This window comes from Plodia interpunctella, chromosome 14 (genome assembly GCF_027563975.2).
Source record: "Plodia interpunctella isolate USDA-ARS_2022_Savannah chromosome 14, ilPloInte3.2, whole genome shotgun sequence".
NCBI classification, from domain to species: Eukaryota; Metazoa; Arthropoda; class Insecta; order Lepidoptera; family Pyralidae; genus Plodia; species Plodia interpunctella.
Genome location: NC_071307.1, coordinates 223,223 through 245,766, shown reverse-complemented (window position 1 = coordinate 245,766; position 22,544 = coordinate 223,223). Strand labels below are relative to the sequence as shown.

The 22,544-nt window shown below is 35.5% G+C and overlaps 1 protein-coding gene across 1 annotated transcript in view; it reads left to right on the top strand.

Moving 5' to 3' along the window:
* The window catches only part of LOC128675162 (uncharacterized), a 357,722-nt gene extending 347,655 nt beyond the window's left edge, over positions 1-10,067 (top strand). The window contains exons 4-9 of the mRNA XM_053754366.1: positions 1,811-2,189; positions 3,896-4,065; positions 4,195-4,817; positions 4,921-6,457; positions 6,596-6,701; positions 7,165-10,067. Coding sequence (XP_053610341.1) covers positions 1,811-2,189; positions 3,896-4,065; positions 4,195-4,817; positions 4,921-6,457; positions 6,596-6,701; positions 7,165-7,291 — 2,942 coding nt within the window. The 3' untranslated portion in view covers positions 7,292-10,067. The remainder of the gene's footprint in view (positions 1-1,810; positions 2,190-3,895; positions 4,066-4,194; positions 4,818-4,920; positions 6,458-6,595; positions 6,702-7,164) is intronic.
* The last annotated feature ends 12,477 nt before the right edge of the window (positions 10,068-22,544 follow it).

Here is a 22,544-nt window from a genome sequence, read left to right as displayed (position 1 = left end):
GCTATGTAGTCACCTACGAGAGGAGCCCATGTCCAGTCCAGCGCTGAACTGCGTGCAGCTAATATGGTGTTTTTAACTATCTTCCGTTTATATTAATTTATTAGTCATTTTCAATTAATGTGATATTTTTTTTATTTTTGTATTTTTTATTAATTGTAGCTAACTAAATATGACGCCATTTTTCTTACCCGTACCACTAGATAAATAAACTTCAGCTAATAAAACTAAATCACGATAAAAGTCAGCGTATCCTGAAATATAGATAACTCATTTCCAAAAAGGCATAATGTCGTATATAGTAAACAAAACTGGAGTCACATCTTGAGAGTTACGATGTCAATAAGCTGAATTCAGTACGGCTGGTAAAAGCGATGCCGTGTATCGATGCTTTACGAGGCTGTCTGGAGGTGGAAGCTTAAGCTTGATGCACACTAGTAAACGGCTTAGTAGTATGGGCATACTAAAGCCCGGGGCACACAGGTGGCCAACGAGCTCGTCCATGATTCGCAGACTTGAATCTTTCCTGTCTGAAGCACATCAACCAATGTAAATATATTTTTTTTTTTAGAATTTCTTCTATAATTATTATATTTTCCTACATAAAAGGAGGACATGCATAAAAATAATCAGGGGTCTATAGATAGATGTAATTGTTTTAACTTTATGCTACATTTTTAGCATATTTTACAACTCAAAATTATGGTTAACTTCAGTACCTGTAGTAAAATCAAGAGCGTTAGAGCTAGCATTGCACTCTCCAAGCTACACTAATATACTTTGTATTTTACGTCCTTCCAGATGGAACTCTTAAACAAAAATAATCTAAGGCCAATAAAAACAAAATGTCTGATAAAAGACACATAAAACCTGGTGGTCTATAAAAAACGCCAAAATCAGTCTCCGCCGTAAAAAGAAACTGTAAAAATCGCCGTAACTCGACTTGGAACTTTAGTTTTATTTGTTTGCTAAAAGTCTTCACCGCTAATTAGGTGGAGCAAACAGTCTTAATAATTGAATCTTGCCACAAGGGCAAGAACAAATGAACGGATGTCTTTTTAGTTTGCCATCGTTGTTAACGTTTCTTTAAAATAAAGTTTACAGTTATTACGTCTTGTATCAACAGTATCTTTCATAAAACATCGTGGGCAAAGCCAGTGACTCTCACTGGGTTTCTGGTGTCCATGTCGACTGCGTTGTTCACCATCAGATAACCTGCAAACACGTTTACCTATAAAACTAAAAGAATAAAATAAAAACCTAAGCAAAATCGCATTATTCAACTGCATAAGAAATTATGATGATTAAATCATCCGCTTATGACGGAAAAATGAGGTCAAGAGGCTGCAATAAAGTTGATGTAATATTCAGAGCTTATCGTCGTCGTAAACGAAAGCGTTTTACGTCTCTAACCTTTTATGTTTCCTTTGTTTTGGGACCCGTTTGATTTGCAATTTTAATAATCTTTCTATTTTGGTTACGCGAAAAGACAGTTATATAACAGCCATATTTTTTTCACATCTAATATAGTAATGATAGACTCAATATCGACTAATATGTATTAGCTTGTTACAACCATACGATCTCCGTAATTACATATTAGATAACTTTGTATTGCTTCTTGTGTTTACAATAAGTATATTGTAAACTTAAAACACACTTTCAGAGTAAGTTTTCATCTTCTTCGAGTCGGGTCTCTTTTCTGGACCTCTTTTGGTTTTAGCTTATTTTTGGTACTTAAAATAATTACATTAAATCAAAATTATACAAACTACTAGTCGAAAAGTTTTAACACAGAAACCTTTTTTTCCAGATTGCCTCCACCTGCAACTCTACCGAGATCCGAAAGACCGCTTCAAAAAAGGACAGACTAAAGCATCTCTCTCGCTCCAACACTTCCTCGGCTTCGAGTCCGGGTTTACGCTAGACAAGGAGTCTAACACCATTGCAATAATATGCCAGGACGTGACTGTGGTACTCGCGTTTGAGACCAGAGAGAGGCTGATAGCATGGCAAGTCAAGGTCGGGGGACAGCTCGGCACTTCCAAGGAGTTCTTGGTGATGATCGGCAGTGGAGGCTCGAAGAAATTGCCAGCAGGGCCGGCCAGGTTGCATCTGCAAGGGAGGCGGTTTGCGTTGACTTGTGGTGTGCCGCCGCGCTTGCTTGGTCTATGGGAACTGGCTCATTTGAGGTGAGATTTCTATAAAATAAGTCTTGGCTAGTAACTATTTTGAATAATATAATGAAAAATTATGATTACCTACCCCAAAAAAAAGTGAAATGACACCCAAATATTTATAATCAAGCCGAGTGGACACAACAATGAAATTAATGTAATCAATCATCTTATATATTCATACTCGAATATGTAACTAACGGCCCGTCCCTACTACATCCTACGTATTCCATCCTTCTTACTACGTCCCCACTACCTACGGGTAATACCATAATAACCTTAACCTTTATCAGGAATACACTATCAATTAAGAAAAACGCATTAAAATCAGTTGCGTAGTTTTAAAGATTTAGGCATACAAAAGGACAGACAACGGTAAGCGACTTTGTTTTATAATATGCGTATAAGTGTGAAAAGGTCTTATTTTTTGATGTATGACTAATTAGGAATTTATATCTAAAACGTTTAGTTTCTTAATGTCGTTCTAAATTTTGAGCCAACATTACTATTTCGCTATTGTAACCGACGTATCGCGGTGAATACTAAACGCAATCAGTGCCGAGTAAAAATGTACAGTAAATGTGTTGAATGGTGAAAGAAAAACACGTCGTTTTACAGGCTTTTATTTAGTTATTCACTTGTCCCAATGTTTGTCTGTCTGTAAGCAAACCTTGCAAATTAAATTTCACCTACTTCCATTTGTTCTACAGAGTTGAAATCGCTCACTTTGTAATAAATGTAATTTAAAAAAAAAAACCTTGTTTTTGTCCTGACTGGTTGTTCTCAGTGAGTGATAGGACTGCCCGTTACGATGCGACCAGACTTGTAAACATCAAATTTGTCCACACATTTTTTTTTCATACAAGTCTGTGCGCTGTATACCTACAGAACATTCGTCCAAACATGTGACATTTTCGCACCGCATCGTACAGCTTTGTCTCAATGACGACGACCCGTAAGGCGCGCCTACTCAGTTCCGATCCTGCCCACAGACGTCTGGCCGCCGGCGAGCCCTAATGTCTCTCTGCTTCCGCTGCACATCTTATTCTTGGCCGAGTTTTGGCTCCTCTTACACTCTTCCTTTGCCAACTTTTGAGACGCTCCAAATGCGATTATGCACACTGAATTTGGAATTATACGACTATAGAAGTGTTCGTGACGACGCGACGTGTTATTTTGTCGCTACCTAAACTGCAACTGAAATTCTCAGAGGTGCTCACACATACAATCGACCTAATCTCATTCGCATTTGAATATTTAATCACGTAATCTTTATACGTATGAGCGCTGTGGAGTTGGTTTCCGCCCTAGAACCTAGAATTTTTCCATTACATGATAGCAGTTGCCACTTCTGTTTGCTTTTTTACTTAAAATTTTGTGATTATGCACAACACAAGTAATAAATTGCGGTCGAAACCTTAAACATAGTAAATCGTTACTTGGCGTAGATAAACAGGATCCTTTTCCTTGCCAATTCTCTTTATTATTATGTTCTAGACAGTTTATTTTAGAATTTATGTAACGAAAAACACATTAAGTTACAACATAGTCATTTTATAGCTAAGAGCAGGCAAATTTTGGTCCGTATTATATTTTTATTGCATTGCAAGCTTAATTTTCTGAAAAAAAGAAATAAATTATGTTTTACTCTTCACTTAAGTATCTTATTTATTGTAATAAAAACTTTATTTCAGATTTTACACGAGGTATATTTATTTCAGACGGTACGGTGTGGTGGAAGGAAGGTTTTGTTTCGAAGGCGGCTCGCACTGCGGGAAAGGCGAAGGACTACACATGCTCATCACGGACCAGGCGCAAGACATCACGGACGCATTCGACGCCGCAGCCCACGGAAACTTGTCGTTGCAGCGACCTTCTGCTTCGAGAAAAGGTACAACTATTCATAAGAAGCCAAAATTTTACTTAATAATAGGAAGTAACTTAACTACAATTTGATTGTCTATACAGAGACCAAATCTGGCATAATATAACTAGTCTAATCAATTTTAAATATTTGTAGGAGCAGAAAAAGGATTTAAATCACGGCCAAATACTCGACTCTCTGATTTCAACACAATCGACCAATCACTTCCTGATACATCAAGTGGTCTGTATGAAGAAAATTTCTTTGGAGAGGATTGTGGTGGAGTGTCACCATACTGGCCATCAGATGAAAGAAGATACGATGACAATGACTTTAGATCAAATGACGTAGATTGCCCTAAACCGATGTGGAGTGGAGCTGACCATGTGACATTAGAACGATGTAATAACTGTCTCACTAAACTTGGGGCTATATCCAGATCGTCGACTGTAGCTCTTACTCCTGGAACTAATTTCAACCCAGCATGGACGATGGATCCAGTACCTGAAAGTAATTCAGATAATTCATCACACAGCACAGAGTATTTGAGTCCAAAGGCTATCCAAAGAACATTAGGAGGATGTCACTGTGGTAAACCTCCATTACGACCTCCAAAACCTTCACATCTAGATCAAAAGAATCAATCCTTTCAAAAACCAGCAGCCCCATTACCAACGTCTCGTAGCTGCACTTGTCCAGTCAATGATAATATTCATGTCAACAATCCTAAAGTTGGACCTTACGAAAATTACGACGTTCCTAAATCAGCTCTTGTCGAGGTAAGTATACCGTATCATAATTTGATTACATTATGACGTATTATATACTAATAAATGTTGTTCTTAAATGTTGAGTACTTTTTTATAAGAATTCTTGTTTCAGGTTGATAATTCTGAGTATTATGATACACCAAAACGAATAAAAGAAGCGATATCAGATGACCTTTTTCAAGTTACCAATAATTCTGCACCCGGAGCACTTGTGCTAAAGAAGAATTGTGGTTGTATACTAAAGTTTGGATCTAAAAAGAAACCTGTCATAGTAGAATGTGAAGAAAATCTACAGCCAGTTGAATGTCCGTGCCAAAAAGTTACGAATTGGGCAAATAGTCTAATAAGTCTTCCTTATTGCAAGAGACCCACAGGCAATGAAGTAAACACAGAGGTTTTAACGAGTCAAAAATCAAATGAGATGGCTTTGTACGCTACAGTAGATGTGTCTAGAAAAACGAATAGACAAAGTTGTTCAACGATAGACAAAGAATCTATAATCCCAGATCAAGGATACACGAATTATCAGAATATAGAACCTAAACATGAAAAAGAGTTTGAGGGTCCTTATGCAAATTATGAAAACTTAGAGTTTGCATTATCATTAGAATATTATGAAAATGCAAAGGACCTGCTAAAGAAAGCTGGTGTAACTCAAACCGAACTTGATGCATTAAGTGCAAACATTGAGATGGCAACTACTGTCCTGCCTAAAAAGTCTAGAGCCTGTTCTAAATGTTGCCATTCCCAAATAAGTAACAATGTAGTACAAGACGGTTGTAGAAATAAAGGCGACGAATACTTACTTATGGAACCGACTAATGAAATAAAACGTGAGCCTTGTATTAAAACTCTTGGACCTAATCCTGGATACACGCCCATGTCCCCAAATCCTAACTGGTCACAAAGTTTGAAACATCCACTTCACAAAATACATCGCGCGGAAATAGAAAAGTCACAAAGTATACCCACATTGAATGGCAGTGGAATTAGATCTACTGTAAATAGCCTGATTGGAAACAACAATAAGGAAGCGTTGCAAAAACGATCTAGTTCTGTAGATTCTGGAAGATTATTGGAAGATCTTAAAGAGTTTGACAGCAGTATCGGAAGTCACGCGACATCGTCGTCTTTAGAAACCTTGCGGAATTTGGCGATAGAAAATAGGAGATCGTCTTCACCATGTGATAACGAAAGAGAATGCTACGATTGTTGCAAGTCTTCAGGATCTGATAATAAAACTTCTGAAGAAAGTTCATCGAAAGAAGTTCCTCACTTGAGAAATAAGCACATGGATAACGCTCAGATAAAAAGGTCTTCGAGCGTTCCTTGCAAATCTGGTGGAAACAGAGACTCATCTAGTTCTAATGACTCTGGAGTATCAAGTTGTTCATTAAAACATGGGGGCGGCGTAGAGTACAATGAGTTTGAATTGCCACTAACTTCAGGTCAATCTCGGTATCAGTACATGATGCATAGGAGGATGAGAGGAAATCTGTCAGGGTGTCTTCACTCATCTTTACCAAGAAAATCAAAATCTTCGGATCCATTGCGAGACAGATCCATGCAAGTGCATAGAGCTAATGTACCAGCAAAATCTTCGTCTGCTGAAGCCGAAGTTCCTGTATTGCCTCCAAAGCAATTCAAAGGTAAGGATCTCTGCTCATTTTTAAGTGTTTTTAGCAATATATATTTTACTCAAGTCTTATAAATTTATTTTTTGTATAATTATCAAAAATCTTATTTCAAGTTACTTAACGTCCTATATAAGCATTATGTTTTTCCAGGAGTTATGGATACTCATAGCACGTCAAGTGGCACGTCAGACATGTCGGATTACATCGAGACGCTTTCATTAACGTCTTCACACTCTTCGTCAGAAACTGGAGTGAGGTAAGAATATTGAAATTACACATTAGCTCAACTTTAACTGAAACTTTTAAAAGTTTTGGCAGTAATATTGATTGTAAACAACATAATTATTGACTGATTTAAAATAATATTTAAGAATTAAGCTAAATTAACAAATATTGAAAGAAATTCAAAAAGAAAGTGAGGCAAAAAGTAGAGGAATTATAAAAGATAAGCGAAGCTGTTTATAGTATACAATCTGCAGATGATCTTCTACGTAAGCTTATCCAAAAAAAAACACTTAAATTTGGGTCGGAAATAGTTCAGCCATGGGTCTGTTAAACCATTTCAGTGTCAGTGGGATATAAACAGTTATTAATGATAATAAAACTATATTTATATAAATATAGTCGAATTTTTCAATATATATTACTTAAATCAATGTTTTGCTTAATTTTATCAACATCATTTTTGTCTCAATTAATTCATATGTTTATGTCATCAGGTTACCTCGTCAGCCCACCAGTACACTCAGGCCACGGTCCGGCAAGGAGTATTACAACCTGGACCCAATCCTCACATCCATGTACAAAAGCGGGAAGGAGCTAGCCAACTATACGAACATACCTTAGACTATGTTTGCTTATACGAGTAGTCATATAATATATTTAGACTTGGTACGGACAGGAACGTGGTAATGATATTTTGTTCAATAAATTAATATTCATCGAGCACAGTACGCTACTAAAATCTATGATAGGAGCAACGTAGCTATGCAGGTCTGATTTATTTATTTTATTTTATTTTATTTATAACACAATTGCAGCTCATTAAGCTGATGCGTGCGTATCTTGAATTTACTACAAATAAAAATAATAAACAAATGAAAATCGTTACTAAACCTTAACGATATTGTGTAAATTTATTGTATAAAATTCTAATAGTAAAACTTTAGAAAAGACATTTCGAAGTCTCTTTTCAGACATAAAATAAGAATATTTTTTAAACCATTTCAATCGTAGTGAAAGGTTTGACAGTACATATTTATATTCTAAAGTAATTTTAAGGTGAACAGCATGACAGATTTACACTAAATTCATGAGAAACTGAGCAGTGCAATAATTTCATAATCTTATTTGATAGAATAACTTAGTGGGTTTTAGTGTAACTTTGTTTTTATTGATATATATGTATTTTTAATATACTCGTATGTAGTATACATTAATCCAATTTTAAAATAATTTTGACATTTAATGACTTCGAAATTTAATTTTCAACATTTTGACATTCATCGACTTTGACATAAACGATGACGCAACTATTTTGTGGCTCAAAATTTTGTTTACGCGATCCAATTGAATTTTGATATTGTAAAAATACTTTTACATTTTACTCTCATAAAGCAAAGACTGAACTTTTTTACTGTTATTTATTATTTACTTTCAATCTAGTCACATCACCAGTTGGAATTGTATCATAATAATTAAGTTGTCTCAGTATTAATTAGTTTGTAATGTTGTACAAAAAAGTATTATTATACAACGACGGAGCATTATAGTGTTTATGTAAAAATATTTTATACGGTATCCTAACCAGTGTTTGTATTGTACATTTTATAATAACCCAGCAATAAGTGATGTTTCCTGTTTAGTGGTAGTATCTGAATGTAGAGTGATCGGCGTCAAGTGAGTTTACACGATGTGAGAGCTAAGTGTTTAGTTTAACAGATAAGCAAACAAAATATTGTTTATATCTGAAAATGTAAAATTTGTTACGCAGTCACGCGTAATCGAAAAAAGAAAACGTATTTCGATGAAACTTGGCAAATGGATAGAATTTTATTACAAAATTCGTTCGAATGGTCCGAATGAGAAATTTGATTCGTGTGGCAGAAAAAAGATAGGTATAGTGAAATAGTAAAAAAAAGCAAGACAGATAATAAGTACGCAAGCAGGTTTAAATTGGATTAAATCAGGAGGTTTAAAATAGATTCACTAAACTCTTAGCTGTTTACTTCATGTAAACAAAGCACAAAATGAACCCGCTATCAGAATCACACAAATTAAGCATGAAATAAATTGCACTGAATGGGTTTAACATCCGGAAAATATTGTTGGCATAATTTGTGTGATTAGAGCGATGCGGGATGCGATTCATGATGAGTCGAGGCAAAATGAGACTTAGCTCAATATACATTGAATATAAATTTCAACAATATAGTTAATAAAAAAAAAACAATATATCATCGAACTCGAATGACACCGAGCAGCTAATGAAGCTCAACTCACAGATACACGAGTATCACAATAGATATCTCATTTTAACAAAATGTAATTATGACAATTACACTGAAATACATATACGGTATCTAACTATGTGTATGTCTGTCTGTAATACCGATGGGATAACAAGCACCAAAGTATTGAATACAGCAATGAATGAATACGATTGCAAATTCGATTGAGAGTCTCAATTCGCCTCGCAAATACCCTGGCATCCTAGGTGAGCGATGGAATGCTGAACATTGTGCGTATTTTATTGCATACAATATGAGTAAGTATGTTTGTATACCATGTGGCTTTTTAAACTAGAGTTAAATTTTTACACAAAAATTGTATGACGAAAAAGGACAGTTTTCCATTGAAATCCGTAGCTTCAACCTTCAGACTTGGTATCGAAAGCCAATTTATAGCCATTTTTTACCATTTTTTTTAGAAGATGTTGTATGCCAAAGTCATTTCCACGCACTTTTCCACGCTTTTGCACTTTTATATTATATGGTAATATCTCAAAAATCTACGAACTACTTACTGCGCCAAGTATAATTCTACAAAGTACCTATTTTGATAAAATTGTCAAAATTGCTGCTATTAAAAATGCCACATACATTTGATAGGCAGTTCGCGCCGCGTCGCGCTGCCATGCCTTGTCGCTCATGTAGGACCCCGGGTAAGGAGTGCAATATGCTGGCTTTATACTCTGTGCAGACATTCCATTTCATGATTGCTTGCGGAAATGTATGCAAAATAAATTATTATCACACCCAATTTATAGAATATACGAAATATCTTAGTACGAATACATATCGAATGCGAATTATAAAACCTTTCGATAATAAATATTTCTAAGTGACAATTGATTAATTTAGTAACTAGTTGAAACCTTTTTCTATTGAAATAAAAAAAATAAGAGTGGGTTGCACCAACGTGGACGCTAAGTCTAACCTGTGCAGAAAAACGCAAACTAATGTCAAAGTTGACTGCTGCAACTCACCCTAAGATTCTAGCCGCAAAATGTGAAGTCATGATATAGAATGTCTGTTTGTTTGTACCATTGTATCGTAGTATTACGCTAGTGTGTACCTATCCGATGCCGGTGTCCCGATATACCTATGTATACCTTTATCGAATAAACCATAGTAATTTGTAGCCATTGTTTTATTTATTCGTTTAAGTTATTAGATTCAAAATCTTGCTCATTAAATTTGTCAATCATAACTCTGAAAGGGTTGTGCGTCCCCCGCCTTCGTAAGCCAAATTAAACTAAATAATATTAGCCGCTTTGTAAGAATATCATAATTAAGAGTCTTTAAAAATACAGGAAAAGGAAAATAAACTCGTGAAAAATGTTACTCAATCATAAAAAAAAATACTGGACGGATTTCGATAAAATTTTTCACAAAGGTAGTACATAACCTGAAATAACACATCATATAGGAGCGAAGCTGCGGGTGCGTTTAGTCTACTCATTTATCCATACGAATATATAAAAATAAGAACTTATTGATTTTTGTTGTGGAGATAGAGAGCTGGAGAGTGACACAAGGTACTATCTACCACGGGTGGAGACGCGGGCTACATCTAGTATCTATATAAACCGTCAAATTGCAGCTGTTGCAGAGAGCCCGTCCTCCAATCTCATCGGGATCCTGAAGAGAGCCGTAAGCCGCTTACTAACGTTTGCCTTACGCGGCGGCTCCAGGTAACTGGGCGCGCAGGTTTTAAGATCTGCATTAGGATTATGCCTACTATGTCTACTTCTCGATATATTGTAGATAGACCTGTAGATACATTTGAAGATCTTAAATATGGTGTTTTATAGGACAAAGTTATATATAGAAGTTTCATATATTCTAGTTAAATCAAAAATCATTCTAGTAAAACCAAAATATTAGATACTGATTAAACGCTAATTTAAAAACTAAAATACACAAATAATAAATTAAATAAAAAATTAATTATAGATCATATAAATTAAAACAATGAAGAAAATTGTAACAATGACAGTGAACATATAAAAGATCAGTCCATTTACCAAAGCAGACAGACCGGAGCTCCGAGAACACACCGAGACACGCTCAGATAAGAGGGAAGAGCCAATTAATATTACACAAACTTACCCTATGTAATTTACCATTAAGTAAATGTAATGTTTACGTCATAATAACAAAGCGGCACAGAAGCCACATAATTTATAATTAAGCAGTAAACAAGAAACCTCTGCTATCGCACTATGAGATAGTGTTGCCGCACTATCGATAGTTTAACAAGCGATAGTGGCAATCGAAAAAGGTCTACTAGTTGTTCGCCGCGAACTTAAATCTCGCGAACGCAATACATTTTTACAAAATTGTGAATATTTCACAACGACTGTGAAACGATGTTGATGCCCCACTAACTTAAAAATTCTATTGGCATATTCTACATACCTTTTTATCAAAATCGGACCAACGGTTCGAAAGTTATCGCGTTACAAATATATATACATACAAAAAATGTACTTTTTCCCCAAGTAGAATGTTAGACCTTGCTTGCTTCGCTCGCTCGGTCAAGTATTGATAGAATCGTTAACTATTTTAGAGCAGTACTATAGATAAAGAACAATCTATCGACAGAATCGAACCATGTTGACGAGAGGACTATAAATGCTATCGACGATAGTTTTGCATAATCGATTTACAATTTGCAATAGTAGATACACTATATTATCGATAGTGTAATATAGTATAATCGATAACTATCGATAGTATTGCTTTTTCTCAAACTATCGATAGTCAGTCCATCGAAACGCTATCGAGAGTAGAGTATTGAGCGGCAACACTAGTCTGAGACGCGGCACGTCACGAAGCACGCGCGACACCACTCGCGCTATCTTGACAGATACGCTCCCCCGCTCACTCCTCGTGCTGCCCCGTGTCTTGAATGTTGAGCACAACGGCTAACGGACATGAGTGAGCTTTCTATTCTCATATAAATTCTAATATTATGCAGAGGTAATAATTGTATTTTTGTATGTTTGTAACGTATAAATACAATACGGTATCGTTTATTTACCAAAATCGGCGTTCCTATTATCAAATGATCGTTTAGAAGTTCTTAAGTATATATTAAATATTTCGTGTAGGTATCTAAAGACATCAAAAAGAGAATCAGAGGCAGAATATTCTATTTATTTATTTTTCATTTCATTGTTTTCATTCCATACGTACAAATTAGATTTTGTATTTTTTTGTATATAAAAAAGTATTTAAGTATATTCTTGCGTAGTGAATGTAACCACATTCACAACGTATTATTTAACCTCTCACCTCATCTACTTAAAGAGCAAAAAACATTTTCCCAAAATTTAGAAAAATATCGGGTATCTTTGATGTTTCGGCAACAGGATACTAACGGTGAATTAACTGGAGCACTTTAAGAATTTCAAATTTTTATTACTCAAAACACTCATAAATTGCCCGAGTTTCACGTCCGTTTAACATTTTTAATAATTTCGTAGCGGAGCCGCATTTACATAGTATTACCATTACAATTCTTTTGTTTCTGCACAAAGCGCGGGAAACAAATGAAAATGATAAATATATTGCCATTGCTGCAGAGATTTACTGTGGAATAACAGGTGAAAACAGGAACACAAATATCTGAATCTGTACAGATGGAAATAACCCACAAAATGCAATACATTATATGTATGTATAAGAGCTATATGTTGAAATTAACATCATAAACAATAATATTAATAAAGTACTTGATCCTTCTCTCGCTGGTTGAATAAAGGCGGAAACTAGGGCACATTATAGACGATTAAATTTTTTTTTGCGATACTGCGTGAATAAAAGAAGTATACTTTTATTCATTTTACTTCATCTTCAATGTGTGGCACCTTGTTTTAATTTTAGCATATTTTTTTGCCAAGCATTTGTCATTGTGAAGACAGTAAAAAAAAGTAAAGTTATATGATAGAATCATAATTTGCATCTGTTAGCTTTGTCTTAATAGTTGAAGATGCAAGTGAGTAGAAACATTTCAAATCGCCCAATCAAGCTGTAACTACCACACTGAAAGGAACATTGAACGTCGGACAGACACAGAAAGTGGCTTAAACGCTGCCATTATCCCTCCATTATACAGTTTCGATCGAGTTGCAGTCGTGTTCTGATTTATCTTTAGTTGGATGACAATATACGTTGTAACAATTAACACAATATAAATTAACAAAAAAAGTTAGGCTTCGAGGTTGTTCTCATGAATAAAATTACCTTAGAATTAGTTAAAGTATTTTTTGAACAACCAAGGCCAAGATATAATCTCCTCGGATCCAACCACAATGTGTCAAGTCAGTGGATCCAATTGAAATGAAGGGATATAAAAATACGAAACGATCTAAAAACAAAAACGCGTGTAAAACGAAAGACGCTTCATTTCTTAACCGATGAATAAATCATTACGCGTTATGGCAAAGATATATTGAAATGAGCCTTTGACATGACGGCGGCGGATCGCTAAACGCGATATTAATACCATACGTCCTAAGTCAACATTGGAAATCATTCTTGAGCAAAGGCCGGACTGAAATGAGGCCGTATTTTTCAAAGAGGCCTATTCCAGATGGATGGATGCAGTGAATAATAAATATATAATATATACCAGTTACTTCTCATAGGCTAGCAAGCTGTGATTTTAACACTAGATTGCAGTGAAGGAAAACATCCTGAGGAAACTTGCACACTGGTAGACTGATTGGTTACGTTCTCTAGTGCGTATGTGATAGCAACAGGACGGCGGATTTTATTAAATTCTATCGCAATTCGCATGCATAACGAAGCCTTGAAATTATCCTTCCCTTAACTGCGTAGATACTATACTATGTAAATCTGGACTGAAACAAGACCTTTTGAAGCCTATCTCTATTGGTGATCGATCAGCCGTCAATTTGTAGCAACGCATACAAAACATACGCGGATGGGTTGTTAATTAGTGTACTATTGAGATTGGAATCGTTACTTACTAATACCTCCATCAATCCATTTGTTACACTAAATGACGCCAACATACCGCAAGCTCAGGAGGGGTGTTTACATAGGGTGTTTAAAGCTCTTAGGGTGAGTTGCACCAGTAAACTTTGACGTTTACTTTAACCTGCGTGCCGCAGACGTTTAGAACAGTGTACTTTGAGTTTTACTTTGCACGTCAAAGTTGACTGGTGCAACCCGAATGTAACTTTATGCTTAATCGGAAATACAAGTTATCATTGGGAAACAGGCTGATCCTAAAGAAATCTATTAAAAAAACATGGACGTATGGAATACGACTGGCGGATATGTGCACACTCAAATTTAGATATCTTACAACTATTCCAATCCGAAATGTTGCTAACTAAGTGAATGCCTACGCGCAACCTACGGCAGGATAGTAATCCTTAAATTATAAATGAAAATTTGAAATTTCACTCGATTTTATATATGATTACGTTATGGACATGGTCTGAAATAAAGATTATTATTATTAATAAACATTATTGAGAATAGTAATTTTGAAACTGAATACAATAAAACTTATTTGTTAGGTTTTTCAAGTAGTTCCGTCACCGAATCTCATTCTGAATTCTATGAATAATTAATAGCTTCAAGAAAATTCATACAAAAGTTTTCACTCGCTCACTGAGAAACGGAGCAGTATTAACTGTGACATTTAATTTTTAAGAGGAAAAATCAACGACATTTTTCTACTGGAACCACTCGTCACGGAACCCTAATACTTTTAATATGAGTTATAGTTAAATAATTCAACCTTCAACCTTCCTTTATAAAGAACTTGTAACAATGAATGGGAATAACATTTTCATATTTAACAAAACAATATTTGATTTGTAAGTTTTTAATATAAGTACAATTTAGTTAGTTTTATTTTTATAGATAAAATGTAAATTTTAATAAAGAACGTTTTATACAATAGAAATTACTTCATAAATCATTTTGTATCTCAGTTCTAGTGTAAGGAGTTCAAACAAAAACGAAATACTCGTCGAGATAGTGGTAGCTTGTATAAAATATCGTCGTCTTGAAACGTAATAAAGTTGTTTCCAAGTATTTATTAACTTGTGACCTCAACACGATCCGACCTCTTGCAAACCGAGCCGGAGTCACTCCATCACACGAACCGCCCTGGCGTCCAGCCAGCCGGCGAATGGTGCGGCTCGAAGAGACAACGCGTTCTCATATGTGCTTGTAAATTATGTGAAAATCTTCAGTAAAATTTTTCCACTTAATATTTTCTAGTGATTTATGCCCCGTCCTCTATTTTATCCTTGTTTTTTACACTACTGTAAAACGATTTTAATATTATAAATCCATACATAGGTATTATAATACAATGCCTCTGCCGCGTCTCCGTGTCTTCGCTATAAACTCAAAAATTACTTCTCTATTAATTCACTATATAGTGTGATTTCTAATAATGTTTAGCTTTAGTGTATAATTTATTATATTTTGATCAATTTAGATAATATGATAGTGTCGTTAGAATTACGTACTATGCGTAGACATCTATCTATACGAATTTCTGCAATGCTATTTCTACTACGTCTTCAGATGGTGTATTTTACATTCAGGCTTTAAAATATATCTTTACGGTAAATAAAGATATTCGATTGGAAAGCATGAAAGCGAGGCGAAGTTGCCAAATTCCGTCGCCTTTGAGACGAGCCACGCGAGCGCGGCAGCTACACGAACGACAACTGCACTCTCAGAGAACTAGATATTTTCCGATACTTCACAGGTTACGTTCCGAAAACAAGCTATTTTAGAAATTGGAAAACTCGGCATCTTGTTTACTTGCTAGCTCCTTTAGCTCTCAATTGAGTGTTCAAATTTAAATGTTACAGAGTTGGTTATGAAACTTAGAAAAAATTTTAAATGATTGCAATATTGACCTGTATTTACTCATATCGTGTAAATAATGCAATCATGGTGTCTTTAATTTTATATATAAATATGAAACATGCATCTAGAATTGACAAATGTTGAGAAGAAAGGAGAAAATCTCATAAAAGTACAGACAAAAAAAGATTATAAGCCATTTGAGTACCTAGAAATAGGAACTTGCCGTATAGGATTATGACTTTAGGCTATAACAGTATGTAACAGCAACCTATGTAACAGCTGTGGGCCATTATATTATCCAATAAAATTAGAAAGATATTCTACTTTAACGTAAAAGCATCACAAAAGTCGATAATATAGAATATTGTTAGCTGATATCCACTTATATGTTTACAATATTTAATGTAAACAAGGTACATCATTTATTCAACAATTGACAAACTTAACCAAACCTCCAGTATCGGGGGACGCACTGAACACACATACATAATTAGCACAGCGAAATCCGGCGCAAGCGAGTGCGGATAAATAAACCCCATTATTCATTCAAAGCTGCAAAAGTCAACATTTTCCATTAAAAAGCTCTCGATTTTATTCAAAAAGCAACAAGTAGGTACGCCACCTTATTTGAAGGCAATCAGCAATTCAAAATGCTAGGTATGGACGGACACTGGCCGAACGGTATAAATCTTATTACGGGGAGCGAACGAACGGTGAATACGAAATGTAATGTTCCAATGCTGAGGCAAAAACCGTTTATGATTGTAATATACCTAACGATAGCGCAGTGGATAGCGATAGCAGCGGCAATGAAGCAAATTTAAATTACGTGGTTTAGGAAGCGGAGAGTGCGTTATATCATGACGAAACATTAAAATTCATTTTTGCCAAATGTCACATTACGTTGGGTCCCGGGGGCAGTGGGGCGCGTTTTTACCCAAATTAGATTACTTGCGGTTATATTGGCTTTTGATATGGGATGGAATGCGGCGAGCCTTTGTACAATTTGCGAAGTTATTTGAGAACAAGATTAGGGGATGTCTATATAAAATTGTATTCATAAATCAGCCTTATTTCGAAACATAGTCTCGGGTTTAAATATTGTGTGTGTGTACTTATTATAACAACATTTAAAGATGAAATGATATTCAACATAAAACAGGAGCCTCTCATCATTATTCTTAATGATGTATAAATATTTATAAAACTGTTGTATACATGCCTCTTTAAGGCAATAAATTGTAATACACAGACCATTCAAATTAATGATGAAAACATCGTAAATGTACATAGTTATAATATTTATATATTCAAAATAATTAGAACGTTTCTCCAGAAAACATCAAAGAATAAAAGAAAATCAATGATCCTAATAACTTAATTCGCTTAATTTAATATAAAGAGGCTTAAAACATTTCAGACGTTGAATTTCTTTCAACGTGATAAAAATTACGATTAAACCCTTTTCATGATTCGTCTGGAATTAAAGAAAATTACGAGTTTTTTCTTTCCTTTGACGTATTTATTTGAGTCTGTCACTGGCTGGTTCCCACGAAGGACCGGGCCTCTAATTAGCTGGCCCGATTGCCGGTAAACTAGTCGAACTGGTCCAACTCATTTTGGTTTACGAAACCATAAGTACCTTTATTTTTAGACTATTTTCAAAGTCTAAACTTTTATTCAGAAATTAGACCTTCACAGACCTTTTAAAGGTGAGTTCTCATCAATGTTTATACAAATTTATTGTGATGTACCGATTGATATGCTATACTATTAAATGAAATCAATAGTCATAGTATTTCAGACTTAGTCAATAAAAACAAGAAATCAAATTCAACTACTTGTAATAGAAATGTTTGTTATAAGAAGCTTATATCCAAGTCGGTATGTAAATTCGATTATGAAGATGAAAATCAGACTCAGTCCATTTTTTTCCTTATTTCTACGAAAGTAAGTACTATTATTTAATTTCATTTTCAAATTTTAATAATAAAATGCCTCCTGAGATCTACAAGATCTGTACTTGATGGTAGTATCGTCTTGTTTTCCACAGAGCACGAAACAATACAAACTATTTAATTGATTCCTCATTGAGAACTCTTTTGTTTCAGGCAGGCCTATCCTAGGTCTGCTTAAAAATCAAATTTTACTGTATTTTTACGACCATTCATGGAAATTTCCCTTCAACGGAAGCAGGGATCTATGAAAATTGCTAAACATTGAGTCAAAATGCTACGCTACAAATGCCCACAAACCATTTCTATAAACGAGCCTACAGTATTTTCAGAAATCACCCCCATTCTTGATAACTTTTTCTTTTTCTTCCCAGCGACTGGTCATGATTTAGAAGGCCGCACCTCACGCACTTTTTCCCCAGTCGTAATGGCCGCCGTCTCTCCGGCACTTAGGAGCAGGCAAGCCAGGGGCGTAGCTTTTAAAAATACTAGTCGGTACCTTGTATCGGGCTTACAATACCAGGGGGTTTCGGGACGTCTACCCAACCAACATTTTTCACATTCATTTCTTGAAACAAAACTCAAACAGCTTAGTTGAGGCAGCTTGGCTAAGGTCTTAGATATTTTTATACCAGAAATATAGTTACCTTTTCACGTTTATTCTTTACACATTTGCCAATCACTTCAAATAATATTTACAGAGCTTGGTAGGGGCGTGTGGTTTTGCCACACGCCCCTACTAAGCTCTGTAAATAGCATGAAGCGACTAAGGGCTAAGCTTTGGTAACTTAAAGGTATTAAATAGTGAACGCAACCATTTTCTATTTATAATTTGCAACACTCGTGCCATATTAGGACAATATTGTTACCGTTCTGTGTTGCCGCCTATTCCGTCCTGTCATTAAAGCGTCTCTGAATTTTCACACAAATCTTTTCTTTTATTTTGAAGTAATCATATACAAAAGACAATAATAGCATTCGCAAAGATGGTTTATATTAGGCAGGTGATTGATTGTAAAAACACAGCCAAATCTTAACAAATCCTTTTTAAGCTGTCCCCTGGCTTTGCAGAGTCGCAGCCTCGATTGAAACCTGGAATAATTGATGATTATAGACAGGAGAAGAGTTTAGTAGGGGCCCCAAATCATTTTTTCACCAGGGCATATGGTTACCTAGCGTTGCTACTGGCCGAGGCGGTGGAATTAATGTGCTTTGGAAGCTGGTCCGTTTGCGATGGCGCCACCATTTGTCACAGTTTTTAAGTCTGTCTTTGATTTAAATTGATTCCGTATAATGGTACTGGTATAATGGTACGATAATGGTACTGGATAAACTCGGATTTTATAATATAATATCAATTAAAATATGTTTGTATAAGATTTAATGCATATTTTGTGTTGTATCTTTTATTAGAGAAATAAAGTTAAGTATTATATTTTTATTTTAACATTGCTTCATACTTAGTTACTTTTTGTAATTATTCTTATTTATAAATTGATAGAAAGCTGGTCACCATATCCGAAAAAGAATCCGTTATTTTAAATTTTTATAATCCAAAAAACGTTAAAGAATATTTTGTTGTATTGTAATTGTAATCAATACCATGAATATAGTTGAGAATATCATATATCCATAAATACAAATCGATAAAAGTTATCTTCAATTCCCAATACAAAAGTTTTGCAACATCATCAATATTTCTATCAAAGAACAAAACAGCGAATGTTTCAGTTCCCAAGTCAACACGATCGGCAAACGCTAGAACTGCGAACTATTTGAAATGTAAATCATAACAGACAACAACTTACGGCAACTAAATCAGCTATTGTCAAAGAGAACGAACAAAAACGCGCGCCTGATTTATTGAATTATTATTGAAGGCGGAATGTGTTCTCCCCTTTTGTTAGGCACGATTCACATCCATCGAGATACCGAATGCGCAATGCGTAGCAGAGCGTTTATTGTACGGAATTGTAAAGCATGCATGCATGTGCTACGTAGCCAACTTACAATTACATTGGTTTGGTAAATCAGACTAACAACCGGACTACTGCTACTAGAGGTACGCATTGTTACGCATTAAGCATTCGGGACTGCATTTCCACTGAAGCTAAGCGGAGTGGAGAGGAGTTTAGCGGTGCAAGAACTGACCAATCCAAATGCTCGAAATATCCGCTTTACAAAGTACAGGTGTACAGATGACTTGAAATTCATATATATGGTGATTATTTATGATTTAGAAAGTGTATTGACAATAAAAAATTACAAGTTCAGCAACGTTGGTGTGCATCGTGCCTATAAGCCTCTGTCCCCTGAGATCCCGAGTAGGCCCTCGAAGCCGCCAATCGACCCACACATTAACATACGGCGGTAGAAGGTACCCAACTTTTTAAAAATAATATGCGTATCCTTTATATTTATTCGAATATTGAATATGGATGTGGAATTGAAGAAATTTTAGAATATCTACTTCTGTAGGAATACGATAAACAAGAATTACTGGTATATACTGAGATTTCAGCACGCCTCCGCGACGTAACGGGCGAACCAAGGACGGGCATTTTCCTGGCACAAAGGATTTCTATTTCGGTGAGGGGTAATGCTGTCAGCTTTCTTGGAAACCTTCTGAAATTTATTTTTTATTTATATTGTTAGGCTTTATTGGAAAAATGAATCTGTTAAACTGAATATTTGGCTACCATAGCTTGTTGAAAATAAATGATAGAAATTATCACGCGTGATTAAAAATTCAATCAATTTTAGGCGAGTATATAAGTGACAAGTAGGTACACGAAGCGAATGAAGTTACTATGAAGACAATACCGAGCTTAGTTCCAAAACACAGTACGAGGAGGATTATGAGAAACTATCATTATGTTACGCGGCACTTAAAATAATTGCCGCGAAAATTGGGTGTCATATTTACTCATACATTATTCATGGTTGGAAATTTGTATTTCACTCGTAACATATTAATACGGGTAGTTGGGACTGCTACATCATTATTGTGTTTGTTACTTCAAAATTTGCACTACGAGCACGTGTAATGTTTAATAAAGTTTAATAAGGGTGAGTTCCACCAATGAACTTTGATGTTGATGTTTGATAAAGTGATGAATTGCTAACTTGTAGTGATGCATCTTGAGATGTGTCTTGCAACAGGTAAGCGGGCTTGAGTCTGTAGATCGATATGTTTGATTCGCGTCCTTGTAGTTGTACTGTGTATACGAGTACTTTGTCTGTCCTCTTGATAACGCGATAAGGGCCTTGATACGGTGATTCCAATGGCTTCTTTACCGCGTCGACTCTGACGAAAACGTGAGTGCAATCTCGTAGCTCTTCGATTCCTACCTTCTGATCGAGTGTTTATTTCGCTATAGAACCACGTCCCCAAATTGACTTTAACCTGTATGCCGATGTCGTTATTAACAAATAAGATCACTTCACATCCTTCAGTAAATTTGGACCAGTTGATGAGGCTATCGAGCTGATATAATATGTATATGAATAGCAATGGCAAAATCATCATTATAAGGTTTACTTTTTACAGATTTCGGGCTTGGTGACACCACAGCACCAAATGCGAACGAGAACACGCAAACATGATAGAAAGGAAGAAATTATTTTTCGCAAATTCTAACTTAACAAATACATCTTAGATCTAGAACTCGCGCCTAATTCATTTCAAGATGTTTTTTCGTAAATTGTACACTCAGATAATAAAGTTTTGTGCACCACACCAGTTAACTTTGACGTCAACTTGTTAAGTTCGTCAAGCTGTTAAGTAAAACACATGGTAGGTACGCCATTTTGTCTAAACGATGACGTTAAAACTAACGGCCAAGTTGACTAGTGCAACTCTTAGTTGCCTTTAGTGCTCGAGTTAAGATTTTGTATGCACACAAGTGATAAAAACAAAATAGAACTAAGCATTTACGTCGCAAGTTGCTAAACGCTCGGCAACTAGCGAACCTGAATGATGTCTGAATAATTAAGCCCGATCCTGCAGCGCATATAATAAAATATGAAGACCCTCTTGGGGACTCCACGGTGAACGGCCTTAGGCTGAGTACATAATCACTATTCTTTATTGCTAAGCTGGTGCTCCGACTGCGAGTGCAGCCACGGGAAATAAAAATACGCCTTTAGAGTCATGCACCATTGCTCCGTTGCGCTACGTTAAAAATTGGAGAACTTCCGTTATGGAGAACGCACGTCACTGTCACAACCTAAAGAAAAAAATGGAGCCGCAAAGTGCTGCATCGTACCAACGGAGCACAACTGAGCAATGAATCAGTTGTGCATGGCTGTAACTCTTATTACTCCATGGTCTTTATATAAATGCGACAAGTTTATTTGAATCAATCTATTAGTTCTAAAGTATATGTGGTCGTCCAAATCAAAAGGGACCTTATGGCGGCTAGCACTTAGGTCTTTATTGCCCTTGTTTTGTATTGGAACATCGCCATAAGTGCTGTAACAATTGTTCTTTCTGAAAATAGTTATAGTCAATATTATTTTATTATATTATGCAGATTGTCGAAAATGTGCGATCAGCTTTAGGTCGTCGGTAATTTTTGCTTACACTTCAGTGAGCGCCCGGAAATGTCCGGTAACTCAATTTTAATATTACACCGTTTCATTAGGGACTACGAATGGCCGACCTAATTAGATCCGACTGGGTGCTTCGCGGGATTGATAGTTTCTTTCAAGCCGAAAATATTTTTGTTGGTAGTTAAAACTAAATATAGTTTTAAATACTGTGTAGCA